Source organism: Nycticebus coucang, chromosome 16, assembly GCF_027406575.1.
Source record: "Nycticebus coucang isolate mNycCou1 chromosome 16, mNycCou1.pri, whole genome shotgun sequence".
Taxonomy (NCBI): Eukaryota; Metazoa; Chordata; class Mammalia; order Primates; family Lorisidae; genus Nycticebus; species Nycticebus coucang.
The window spans coordinates 46,208,259-46,221,613 of NC_069795.1; the positions used below are offsets into that span (position 1 = coordinate 46,208,259).

A 13,355-nucleotide genomic window follows, 5' to 3' on the forward strand; every position below is an offset into this window, starting at 1 on the left:
GTTATGGCTCACACCTGTAATCCTAGCACTCTGGGCTGCCGAGGAAGGAGTATCACTTGAGGTCAGGAGTTCGAGACTAGCCTGAGCAAGAGCCAGAACCCATCTCTACCAAAAATAGAAAAAATTAGCCAGGCATCTTGGCAAGCACCTGTAGTGCCAGCTACTCAGGAGGCTGAGGCAAGAGGATCACTTAAGCCAACAAGAATTTCATGTTGCAGTGAGCTATGATGATGCCACTGCACTGTAACACAGGTGACAGAGCAAGACTCTGTCTCAAAAAAAAAAAAAGAGAGGAAATTAACATTTCTCCTGCTACAGATTGATATGTTGTATATATTCTTCAGCTATGATATCATTTATTACTATATTCTATGATTAGTTTTTTAAAAAGTCGGATTTGTCATGGAGAATCAGCAACCTGAACAATTGGGCAAACCAGACTAAAATTATTTCATATAAAGTTCTAAAACTTAATTTCACACAGATTAAGAAGTAAAGAATTATAACAAAATAATTTCAGTTTTCTCTGATCGGATTGTGAAAACTCAGAGCTGTAATATTTCATGCAACCTCTACTGACACGACCGACCTTAAGGAGAAAAATGGTAAAGCATCATCTTCACATCATACGACATCTCAACTGAATATGTATTCACGTTCAGCAGTCTTTCTGGGGGTTTTCTGTTTCTGTTTCTTCAGCTATAAAAAGTGACAATTCTCTAAGAAGTGCCACAATAAATGAAAGACCTTTTTACCCCTGCTAAAGAAACACAGCAAAGCCATTATGAATGATGTAGGAAGTTTGGGAAAATGAAAGCTGCTATTAAACTTGACAGGCTGTCATAACAACAAAAACAGTCATCAATGTAATCATAGTAATAAAATAATATTTATACTTAGTTTCTTTCAATGTTAAAATAATGGGCATCTTTTCTAAGTTAACGGTTTTGAATATCAGCAAAAACAGCAAAATCTCAGCTAAAAATCTCTCAGTGTGTAGCATCTTGACATTATTTCAAGTAACTGCTCTATGGTTTTGTTTTCTTCTAATTTCCTTTAAGATAATTTCATTTATATCCTTTTTTCTTTGCTGTGCATCACTATGTTATTCTTTTTCTTTTTGATCTAATATTCTTGAACTGAGTTTCCTATTACTTGGCTTCCATAAATCCCTAATCAGCTAAAATTGCATAATGTTAGCTTTTCCTGGCATATAATAAAATCTGCATTTCTTGTAATTATTTTCCCTATTGTTACAGTATCATTTCTTTTGTAACTTTAAATAAGAATGCCATATAAATATATGATATAATTACCTCCACCTGGTATTTGTGAAATGACTTCGTTATGAATGTTTTCCCAGACAATAATGAAACATTGCAGTTTGGGAAATTCCCCATGTGGGAAGCATTGCACACAGGTGTAGGTTGACTTTGTGTTCAAACCCTCCATGCAATCATAAAGGAGAAATTAGTCTCACTGTTCCTTGGAAGTTACTTCAGAGCACGGTACTTTCTTTAATCCAGGGCACGATGTATGGGCCTCATCCATTAAAATACACATTGTAACTCTGCCTTTTCTTTTCTTTTTTTTTTTTTTTTTTGTAGAGACAGAGTCTCACTGTACCGCCCTCGGGTAGAGTGCCGTGGCGTCACACGGCTCACAGCAACCTCTTAACTCCTGGGCTTACGCGATTCTCTTGCCTCAGCCTCCCGAGCAGCTGGGACTACAGGCGCCCGCCACAACGCCCGGCTATTTTTTGGTTGCAGTTTGGCCGGGGCCGGGCTCAAACCCGCCACCCTCGGCATATGGGGCCGGCGCCCCACTCACTGAGCCACAGGCGCCGCCCGTAACTCTGCCTTTTCATAAAAACATTTCTGAAGATCTACAAGATGCCAGCTTTTCTCTTTACTAGTAACTTTTTCCTTAGAAGCGAGATATATACAGTACACCAGGTCCCTTTAATTCTGACCCAAGTTCAAAGCAGCTTCAAATTTTAACTTAATGTTTGGTGAAAAATTTGTGTCAAGAAGCAGACTGAACTCTTCCTCACAAACACAGGACTTGCTAAGTCTGTCCCCAGGACTCAACCTGTGAAGCTGCTCTGCTTGACGGGAGTTTCAGAGACTGGATGGAGAAGTTTCTTACAACCATCAGGTGTAAACCTAAACCTGCTTTTAGGGAACTATTGTGATTTCACTTTCAACTGGCCTAGTCACTGATACTGCACACCTATTAAAATTTCTTCTGAGTGATATTTAGTATCTTTAAAGTCATTAAAACACCAAAGTGTTTTAATATTCCTAAGTGCGGAGTATATAACACACATTCAGAGGATAGTAATCTCCCGAATAGGAATTGAGTCATTATTTATTTTTTTTCTAGAGTGGAAAAAATTGGTAGTTGCAGTCCACCCCACTTTCCCTCTCTAGACCTCAGTTTGTTCATCTGTAAAATGAAAGGTTTTTCTAGCTCTGACCTTCTTTTATTCTATGATTCATTATATAATTTCATGGATAAATTTCCAGACAATTTATCTTGTTTTTTTTTTTAATTTCATAATATCTTTCTTAAAAATAAAAAGGCATATGGTTCTACCTCTGCAAACTCTCATGTCTGGTCCCTACTAGAAAATTATAACAAATAATTGTGTACATTGATTTTCTTACCCATATTTCAAAAATATGTAATTACTGTGTGGTAGAAAAGTTATCCTTATTTTAGACATTAGTATAGATACACCTAAAGTAAAGCACTGTTCCTTTTGACGCAGTGTAGATCTCAGACCTTATCACGGCGGTTCTCTGCATGCCTGTAACTCAAATGGGCGTAAATTCTGCAAATAAACAGTATTAACAACTGGCATCTACATTCCCTTGGTCCTTCCATGGCAAGAATTTGTGTTCTAAGTGTAGGTTTAAATTTTTCATTTTAGCATCCTGCTGCTTCTAAACCCTCTTTAAATGTAGTATTTTAAGAAAGCCGGTTGATTTTATAAATGTATGCATAAAAATGTTTCCATCCCTTTAACTTTATAGCTTCTTTGTGAGGTTTTATGTCTTTGTTAGTTTCAGGTTTTATTCCAATTAAGTGATTGAGAACTTTTCCATATAAAAGATTTTGATTAATGTCAATTTTTATCTCTTGAAAGGATCCTTCCCGGCCATTGGGGTGGAGGCGTTTTGCCCCAGCTTCCTGAGGGCAGGGTTTTTAAATAGCATCCAGGCCCCGCATCCAGTGCCAGGGGGAGGATCTTTGCCCCCCAGGATTCCTGCTGGTAGGTATTTCAGGTGAAGTTTTCTGCCATCATATACACCAGTAGGACTATTATCAAAATTGATAGATCCGCAATACAAAAATGACTATTTCTAAAGCGTATTCTTAAAAAGGAATGCAAATGACTTTTTTAAATGCAAGAACCACATTTATGATATCTAATGCTATGAAAATAGCATAAAGGAAGTGGAAGAAGGATCTAGACTCTGAGTACCCAATTAGCATACTGCTGCCTCTTCTGAGAAACTTTTACTTATAAGAACTACAGCTTCAGATCTCACATATGTAACTCTAGAATAAAACAAAGATGGATTTAAGCCACTTTACCACTCAGAATTGGCCAGAAAAGAGAATTAAAAACTAAGTGTTCTTGACAGAAAGAGTAATTCCATATTTGGTTGAGTTTATACAGATTTAATTAAAGTACCATTGCACTAAAGAAAAATGATTTGATGAAAAACCACAAAGTAGCACATTTGGAAGAAATTTTTGAGAAAGAAATTAACATGTGGTTCTCCCTAAAAATACCAATATGACCAAAGTTATATTTTATCAATGAGAGAAGCAAATTATGGAATATTGAGCATTTTAAAATGTAACTTCAAAGTGCACTAAAACACTTTGTGGATTATCCATGGCATGATTGTAATCAGAGATTGATTCTTCCCTATTATTTAGTAAAATATCCACCTGCCTTCTTCTATGGTACCTGAAGGATGCAGATCCACTTTATATTTTGTATATATCTTAGCAAATTTAAATTAGAATATTGATTCTTGAGTTTTTAATCATAATTATTCTGTATTATCATAATTAACAATGCTACAAATTATGGTAATGACATTAATATTTTTGGAAAGGCTGGCCCAGCCCACAATGTAATGAGAACAGTGGAAAAGACTGGAACAATCTAATAAAAACAATTCCCAATATGCTCATTTTGTGCCTTATACCAACACATCCTAAAATCATTATATACTATTTTTCTTTGCCTTTTAATTATCCTTATTTGCCTAATTAAAACATATGAAAAATAATATACAATAAATAGGTTTTGATGTCGCTTAGGTTCATCACTGGATAAATTACTAATGTGGTTGGAGACTTTGTGGACAATACCCCTGATAGAACTAGAAACCGTTCTTTTATTTAAGTGAATTAAAACATTAACAGTTTAATTTTGATGGGTATTATGCAAACATTTTTTTCCCCTTAGATATGGAAATTCTATGAATTGCACTGGAATTTTTTGTTGTTGTTGTTCTAAAGGACTGGGAAAAAATGCGTGAAAGCTGAACTCCCAGAGTTAACTAAAATATGAAACTGTAGCTTTTGCATACATAATTAATATCTCAGTGACTGAAACTAAGAAGACAAAGAGATTATTTGCAGTTTAAATAACAAATCTCAGTGAATTTAAATGATTCCAAGAAATGACATTATGAAGTTTAAGAAGTTTAGTAGTGACTTAGATAATTCAACATTACCAGAAAAAAGCAAGAAAACAAGAAAGATGATCTTTCTACAACCCAAACACAGAAACAACTTTCCAGAGAGGTATCTAAAAGAACATTCTAGTACTCTATTCTTCTAGGCTTTAAGCCAAAATTTGCCTCCAGCTTTTCATAGGAGAGAAAATTCAGTTTAGTAGTCATGCATTACATACAAATCAGGTATAACAAAATTGCTTCATAAAAAATTACTAGATCTAAACTTGTCCTGTTCCTGCAACCTGAAATTAACTCAACTCATTTTATATCTTTTTGGTAAGTCATCCCTTAGTATATATAAGTATATACTTAGTGTAATACTTTTCAGTAATGACAACTATGATTTCAAAGATAATTTTAATCCTCTCCCATTCAACTATAACTAGTTCCCAAGAATCCCTTTATAATTTAGTATAAGAAGGAATGAAGCAGTAATCATGAGACGTTTTTATTGTTTCATTTAAAAAAAACTCCAAAGTATGTCTTTACATCTACTAGCTGAACTGATACCATTCGGGTTTAGGATATCAATTTGAAGCTAAGAAGCAATTCCTCTCATGGCTTATACCATGACACTTTAAATAGTTGGCTAAAGGTTGATGTTCATGGGGAAGCAATTAATTTTACTTTCAATCAGTTGATTATACATCTTTGTATGTCAGTACTGTGAGGGTCTTGTAAGACATTTTCTATGTCACTCAAGGAATTACAAAACCTATTCTAAAGAGTGTAATAATTTTGTTCCCAGTTACATGTAATAATCAAATTTAAATAAAATACAGCCTATGTATTGAATAAAATAGTTTTCATGCTTCATAATACACCATGTTATCTAAAAGCAATATTGCTACTTTTATACTAACTTCAATAAGAAGAGAATTGTTGTATCACATGACTCAGAAAGAAGACAAAGCTAAAATCAGTATTTATGCAATAATTGTCAAGCTCTTTAAGTTTTCATTTCTAGAAAGGCCATAGTAAATAGTAAAATGTTATTATTCTTAGTTTCAGATAGATTAAAATACCAGGAAGTATTAGTTGAGAATTGAGTGGCAAGTATAGTAATATACTTGTTGAAATACCTTTTGTGGTTACCTGATGAAGTTAAGAAATCACAGAAAAGAAAGTGAAGGAGAAGAGAGGGAAGTAGAAAAGAGAGCGGAGAGAGGGAAGAGAAGAGGAAGTAGAAGGAGAGGAGATACCAGAGTGACATAACTCTAAAATGTTATTTTTTAAAAGAAAGTCCTTTCCTACTGTGTTCCTTGCTATTTAAATCAAATTCTACCTCCTTGAGAACAGTGAGTGTCCCTCTATTAAATATGGATTGTCAGGCATATACTCTAAAATGTTAAGCTTGCTCTCTTTGCTCCACCTCATTTTTCTTTTGACTTAATTCTGTGGTCAAACGGAATTTAAAAATAGTTCAGAATTTTTTTTTTTTTTTTGTAGAGACAGAGTCTCACTGTACTGCCCTTGGTAGAGTGCCGTGGCGTCACACGGCTCACAGCAACCTCTAACTCTTGGGCTTATGCGATTCTCCTGCCTCAGCCTCCTGAGCAGCTGGGACTACAGGCGCCTGCCACAATGCCCGGCTATTTTTCTGTTGCAGTTTGGCCGGGGCTGGGTTTGAACCCGCCACCCTCGGCATATGGGGCCGGCGGCCTACTCACTGAGCCACAGGCGCCGTCCTCTATTTTTTTTTTTTTTTTTTCAGTTTTTGGCTGGGGCTGGGTTTGAACCCGCCACCCTCAGCATATGGGGCCGGCGCCCTACTCACTGAGCCATGGAGTGGTCATTATACATAGTCATACGCTGGTGGTTCACCTTGTGGCAGACTCCACCTCTGCCCAAATCCCTATGTTTTTGGCAGTTTTATCGGCTTACCATACATAAAGAAAAGCAGAGTAATAAAAACATTGAAAAAATAAAATCATGCTCAAATAGTGATGAAGTGATATATGGAAATTTCATGGATTCAATTTCTCTGTCACTCCTCAGTAATAAGTATCTGACAGTATATGATATCTTACATTTACATAAGATCCAACTTTTACAGTGTGTCTTGAAAGTTAGACTTACCTATAAAGGCATATTAATTATCTGCAAATTACTTAGAAAATAATTTCTTAGGATCACGTATAATAGGATCAACAAAATTTTAGCTTGCAGATTTCTGTCAATTTTCTGTTAGTTGTGGGAGGTCTGATAATATTTTCATTAAGGCAGTAATCTATAGATCACATCCTAGAACAAACTCAAATGCATGCCTTAAATTAACGAGCTTTGTCAATTATAAGGGAAGTCTGTAAAGACAGGAAATAGGCAACATGTGAGATTTAGAAATAGACAAGTCCTGGAAAAAATTCAATGTTGAATATTTCTCTAATACTTCCTTTGTAGTTAATCTTAGAATCTATTCGGTTATACAGTGAGTGTGTCTCTGAAACACTATTTCAGTTTGCCTACCTGTGCTTCATGCCAATATATATAACACCTCTTTTGACATTTTTACCCAAGCTTCTCTTCATTGTGTGATTTGTATTAGATTCAAAGGAAACAGCAAAGATAGAGTAAGACTCCCTGTCTGCTACTGTGAATCAAACAGGAGAAATATGAACACACAAAGATTCAAAAACCATATTTGCAATTCCTGAGTGTATAATTAATAATAATGTTTGATATTACTTATTTATTTGTCCTTTGGAATGTGATTCATATTCTTACCACCATCCCCTAGCTATGCTAGAAAATGAATTTACAATTTAGTCTTAGACAAATCAGTGACATATCCAACTATCCGGTTTCTGTAACAAAGGATGTACAGTCCTGAGCCAATATGAAAATGTCTTCACAGTCCATTATCTGTGATTCTCAATATTTTTCTTTCCTTATTTCATGTGAAATTTTATCTGATAGGGAGTCATGGAAAATATTGCATGCATTGTTACCAGTCAATTTTTTTTTTTACTAAGAAAGCATATGGTTTAGATTTTATAAATGAGCCAAGAATGATAAATAAGGTTGAAGCTACAGAAAATCTACCATCTAGTGAAAGCACATATAATATTATCAGGTTTTGATGCAGATAGAAGACTGTAGAAAAGCAAATATATAAGACTAGGTGGCAGAAAGAATATACAATGAATTAAGGAAAGTTGGCACCAAGGCAATGTGCCAAGGGAAATCAAGAGAAGAATAGTATATATGTTTTAAATACAATCTAACTGCAGTTCAGAAAAATCAAAGCAAACCATTTCAGTTCTTCAGATATTCAGGCATTCTACAAAAAAGTTAATAACTTTGTTTTAGTTGCACAATTTGATAATTCAAAATTAATTATTTGAGATAAACAATTTCTAGTGGCTATATTTCTTCCAATGATGATTCCTGGAGTATTTTTCTGTGGCATATATAATAATTTGCCTTATTTCATCTTTAACAAGATACTGATGTAATGAGTGTACATAAGTTGTTTTACTCTTGAACTAAGAGATCTTCAGAGAGAAACAAAATCTTCTTTCATCTAAGGTCATATATTTTATACATTTCTGCAATTGAGAATGTTGCCAATTATCCTGATGAGGCATGTGGGAATCAAAAACTGATACAAAGGGGGGGAAAAACTAGATAGAATGTGCAAAGTGAAATCCTAAATAAATTGTTCAAAATATAAACTATGATCAGAAGAAAATGCTTTATCTCGAATAGTAATTCCTACTTTCTTTGTCCCTTACATTTAACATGATTTCTAGCCCCAGTACAAGCCCTACTCAGAACCCATCAGCACCATTCTCCCTGGAGAACTCTCCTCCTCGGAAGTCTGTGCAGCTGCAACCTTCAATAGGAAACTGCAGAAAGCAACTATTAAAAAAGTAGGAAGGGGGATGTGAGGCAGGTCTGGGCAGAAGACCAAGATTGTTGCTGTTTCAGGAGTGAGGAGAGGCTGAGAACATAAGGTCACTGATAAAATAACAAATGGACAAGCGCAGCCACCCGAAACACCAGAAGGGTGAGATGCGCAATTTTAGTTCCAGTTATACAACTCAGAGCAACCTCTATAAAATAACAGCGCTGTTACTGCTGGGTGAGAGGGGGATTTTAAAACACCTGTTCAGGATATATTCCCCAATTAGTACAAAAGAAAGCTCACCAGATAATGTCAAGGATACATTCATTTGGCTCACTTTATTGTTTAAAGTGGGTTTAAAAAAGCATGTATATCATCCTTTAGTTTCTTGACTTACTTGAGGAGAAATACACAAAAGAATAAAAAATAATTTAAAACTCTTAAGGAAGGCAAGTTCAACATATCACTTGGAATAAGAAAATGGAAGATGGGAACATATACAAATTGAGGTTATAAATTAAACCTTCAAATAACATTCAGTATGTAAAAACTTTGATTTCAGAGTATATGAGTTTAAAGACTCCTGTGGACAGATGATCCCGATATTGAGATACAGGTCATGGACTCAGAGTCCTTATTCATTTTACTTTGTCCTTCATTATAAAGACCATGTGAAATCTCAAGGATTCTATAACCTTCCCAAACCCTGATTTTCAGAATCAAATGAAGGGTGCAGACTCTCTCCCCCAAGGTAATGGACAGATGCATCATCATGTATGTAAATGTTTGCATGCAATTTCAGGAGGTCTCTGGACACCCTGGGGTCTGTTCTTAAGGAAGAACAATGGGTTCTTTCCTAGGTAGAAAGTCATACTTACCTGACACAGGTGAGCACCATCATCTTCATGGAAGACTAACAGGACATTAAAAGAAAAACAGCCATGGATGTATTTGATATCAAGCTCTTGAGCATTTACAAAGAGAATTTCTATTTATTTCCTGCCAGAAAGACACAAAAAATCTTAAAAGTACTTTTAAATGATCTCCAGACTTTTTTTACTAGTTCTTTTTTACTTCTCCATGTTCAGAATCTTTAAATAGTTCCAGCCTTTGGCCTACACTAAGCCTTCTTTTTAGCGTAAATGCTTCTTTTATCTTAATATCATTTGAATAAGTTTGCATCTTAAAAATATGGATATTCTATACATTTCAATTCTCTGTTGAGAACATAATCCACTCCCTAGAGATCTTCGTGTTTTATTATTTCAGATTGTACCGTTTGTTTGGTTCTATTCAAAGAAATAATTTTGAAAGCTCCATCCAAGAATCATTTTCTTTGCGCAAAGAAAAATTCTGAAAAAAATTTTACGGCTTGCTGCGTTTGCTGAGTCTCCATATAAACTAGCATTTAATATTTGTATTGACTATGGTTTTGTGAGTGGTTTGCACCTTAATTGGAATTGCGAAGAAACTAAACTGCTCAAATGTCTCTTCCTCCCCAGAGAAACATGTAGATCCCCTCAGGGTGGCATATGTGCTCTCAGAGACAGCTGCCCCCTGGAGAACATTCGGGGCATGGAGGCAGACGCACCCCTGTTATGACACACGCCTCAACTCACCTTTCATTCCTTTGCTTTGAAGAGCAAAACTCCCTAGAAGCTGTCCTATGACACCATGTTGGCTTTTCATGGTTCAATGCACAGAGGTTTTACAGGGAGTCTAGTTAGCAAAATTCAACATTTTTAAAAATTAAACATCTTGTAAGAGTTGCTGAAAAGATTCAAAAATAAATAGTAATTTGCCTGGGGGGGAGGGTGGAAGTAATCCATGATTTAATTATATCGTATGTATGATTCATTTAACAAATGTTTTCACCATGATAATTAAAATCTCTCCATAAATAACCTTTGTAGTTAGGATACAGTAAACCATACCATCTGGAGGTTTGTTTTAAACTTTCTGGTAATTTTCTTTTGGTAGTGAATGTAACAGAAGACCAGAATGATAAATATTTGAATACTTATGTAACCAAAAGACACTTTTGAAGCCAGAAACAAAGCACAGCATTTGAAATACAACTGGAAAATAGGATGCTTTCTACCAAAATCTTAGAGAGTCTCTTCAAATATTCAGGACGTAAAAGCATCCTCAATGTCTTCTTCACAGGTTTTGCTAAAACTGTATCACAGGGCCCTTCTTAAATGTTCTCATGAATGCCTTTACAGCTCAGATTTCAAACGCTAAGCCTGGTCTTTGTAACCCTTCTCTGGGAATGTGAAGATGATTTAAAATACATAAACTTGTAATGGGAACTTAAGATGATTATCATAAGCTGACTAGAAGACAGAGAAAGCAAAATTTAAAGATTTTTTTTTTCTTTTTACAGCCAGTTTTCTTAGTACACACTTCCTGTTGAAATAAGATGTCTCAGGGCTTTGCTGGCCTTTAAAATCATAGAAATTCTCCACAAAACAATTTTTGGAATGACACAGTGCCCAGTTTGTAATGTCTTTCTAGAAGACACAGAAGGATAGGGCAATGCTTTATGTTCTCCAAATTACTAATGCAGAGTCAAGTATTATTTGGGGATATAACAAGGTAATCAAGCATTCAGACTCTGGAGCAGGATTGCCTGGCTTCGGGCCCTGGCTTTGCAGAGGGCCTACTGTGCGTCCTTCGACAAGTTGCTTAAACTCTCCACGCATCAATAATCTTACCTATTAAATTGAGCTAATAATTACACTCACTACAGGGTTGATATGAGAATTAAATGAGTTACCACATGTAAAGCTCATAGAACAGTGCCTGGCACATTGAAGAATTTATAAGAAGTTGTTATTATTGCATATATGATGATTTAAATATAGTATCTATTTTAAAGTTACCTGCACAAAAAGTATTCCCAGAAGGAAACCAAGTACTAGAGCAGCATAAAATTACTCATTTGCCATGCAACTGAACTTAGTTTTGAACTTAGATATTATACAATATTTCAAGGCATGAGAATGCTCTGCTCTCTTTTGTTTGTTGCTATCCAATAATAATTATACCATGATTATTGCATAATCAATTACTTCTGTCACAATAGTTAGAAAACAAAAAGTTACAAATAATTTCATAACATATGTTTTTAATTTTATTATCTTTATTACTTTTCTAAATATGGCTGTAATACAAAATCAAGACAACTATTCCTAAAAACTCATGTTGTGAACATTCTGTAGCTTGGTTGATGTCTTACAATGAAAACTCATTCCAACATCAGGCATCTTTGGCAGCAGCTTTCATGGTCAACATGATACTTTTAGCAAAGGAGACATCTTTTTGCTCATATCATAATTTCTAGTAGAAAGAAGGACATTATTGTATATTACTGAAGTTAATCAATACAGATGGCATGGCAGGAAAATTATGTTTCGTTTCTTTAGCCTCATACCTTTCATTTACTTTAAGATAAATCTAGATTAGGAAATGCTACTGTTTTCACAAATGCAGATCACCTCTCCTAATTTCCGCTCTGCTGTTTTATCACTAAAGTGTTTTATTCTTTAGCATTCCTCCAAGGGCATTTGGATCACCACTAAATTTTAGAAAGCAAAACAAAGAAATGAAGAGAAAAAAATGGAACCAATAAACATAGTGATTATATAACTCAGTGTTTTCAAATAGCTGTAAGGTTAAAACTATAAATTCCAGATTAACCAGGTAAAAATCTGCAAATAGACAACAGAAGACGTAACATAGCTAGTTAGACAGGAAGAAGAACCTGCTTTCAACTAAGGCGATTTATATGAAGCTATATATTACAGTATCTTACTTAAAGTAGGAAAATGCTCATTTGGATTATTTTACTCTACCTTAGAAGAAACCATTTTTATTCATAAAAACAACTTCAAACCAGTTGATTTCAGGCATATAGGATTTTTTTTTTTTTTTTTTTTTGGTAGAGACAGAGTTTCACTTTATCGCCCTCGAGTGGAGTGCCATGGCATCACACGGCTCACAGCAAACTCTAACTCTTGGGCTTACGTGATTCTCTTGCCTCAGCCTCCCGAGCAGCTGGGACAACAGGCGCCCGCCACAACGCCCGGCTATTTTTTGGTTGCAGTTTGGCCGGGGCTGGGTTTGAACCTGCCACCCTCGGTATATGGGGCCAACACCTTACCGACTGAGCCACAGGTGCCACCCTTGCATTCCTTTTTTTTTTTTTTTTTTTTTGCAGTTTTTTGGCCAGGGCTGGGTTTGAATCCACCACCTCTGGCATATGGGATCGGTGTCCTACCACTTTGAGCCACAGGCACCACGCAGGCATATAGGATTTTAAATGGACCCTTGAGATGGTCAAGAGATCTCCTAAATATACTGACTTAATCATTTTGAGTAATGAACCTTCTCATCTCCACAAAATGTTTCTTAGCTTAGGATTCAGTATCTGGTCCGTAAGACAAGACATATAATACTCAACATATATCCATTCATTCATTCAGCTTTTACTCAATATTTAGTGTTAGATTCTATTCTATGTGTTTTAAATTCATTAACATTTTTAATCTCACCTTTACCCTATGGAGGGGGCTATAATAATATACCTATATATAACATGATAATATACAAATCAACTAATGAAGAGTTTATAATATGCACGAGGGGTATGCTACATACAACTGAGGAACAAAAAGGCAGGGAGATGACAAATGAGTATGAAAAGCCACTTGTCCAAAGTTGAAAAAATCCTCAATATC

At 35.3% G+C, this 13,355-nt stretch overlaps 1 protein-coding gene across 3 annotated transcripts in view; it reads left to right on the forward strand.

The window, feature by feature from the left end:
• Positions 1–13,355, forward strand: part of EPHA6 (EPH receptor A6) — a 921,042-nt gene that overhangs the window by 749,139 nt on the left and 158,548 nt on the right. For 2 of the 3 annotated variants that reach the window (XM_053565807.1, XM_053565809.1), the window contains one exon: positions 3,152–3,277. The exons of the other annotated variant lie outside the window; for it this stretch is intronic. In XM_053565807.1, coding sequence (XP_053421782.1) covers positions 3,152–3,277 — 126 coding nt within the window. The remainder of the gene's footprint in view (positions 1–3,151; positions 3,278–13,355) is intronic. 3 annotated transcript variants of the gene reach the window in all.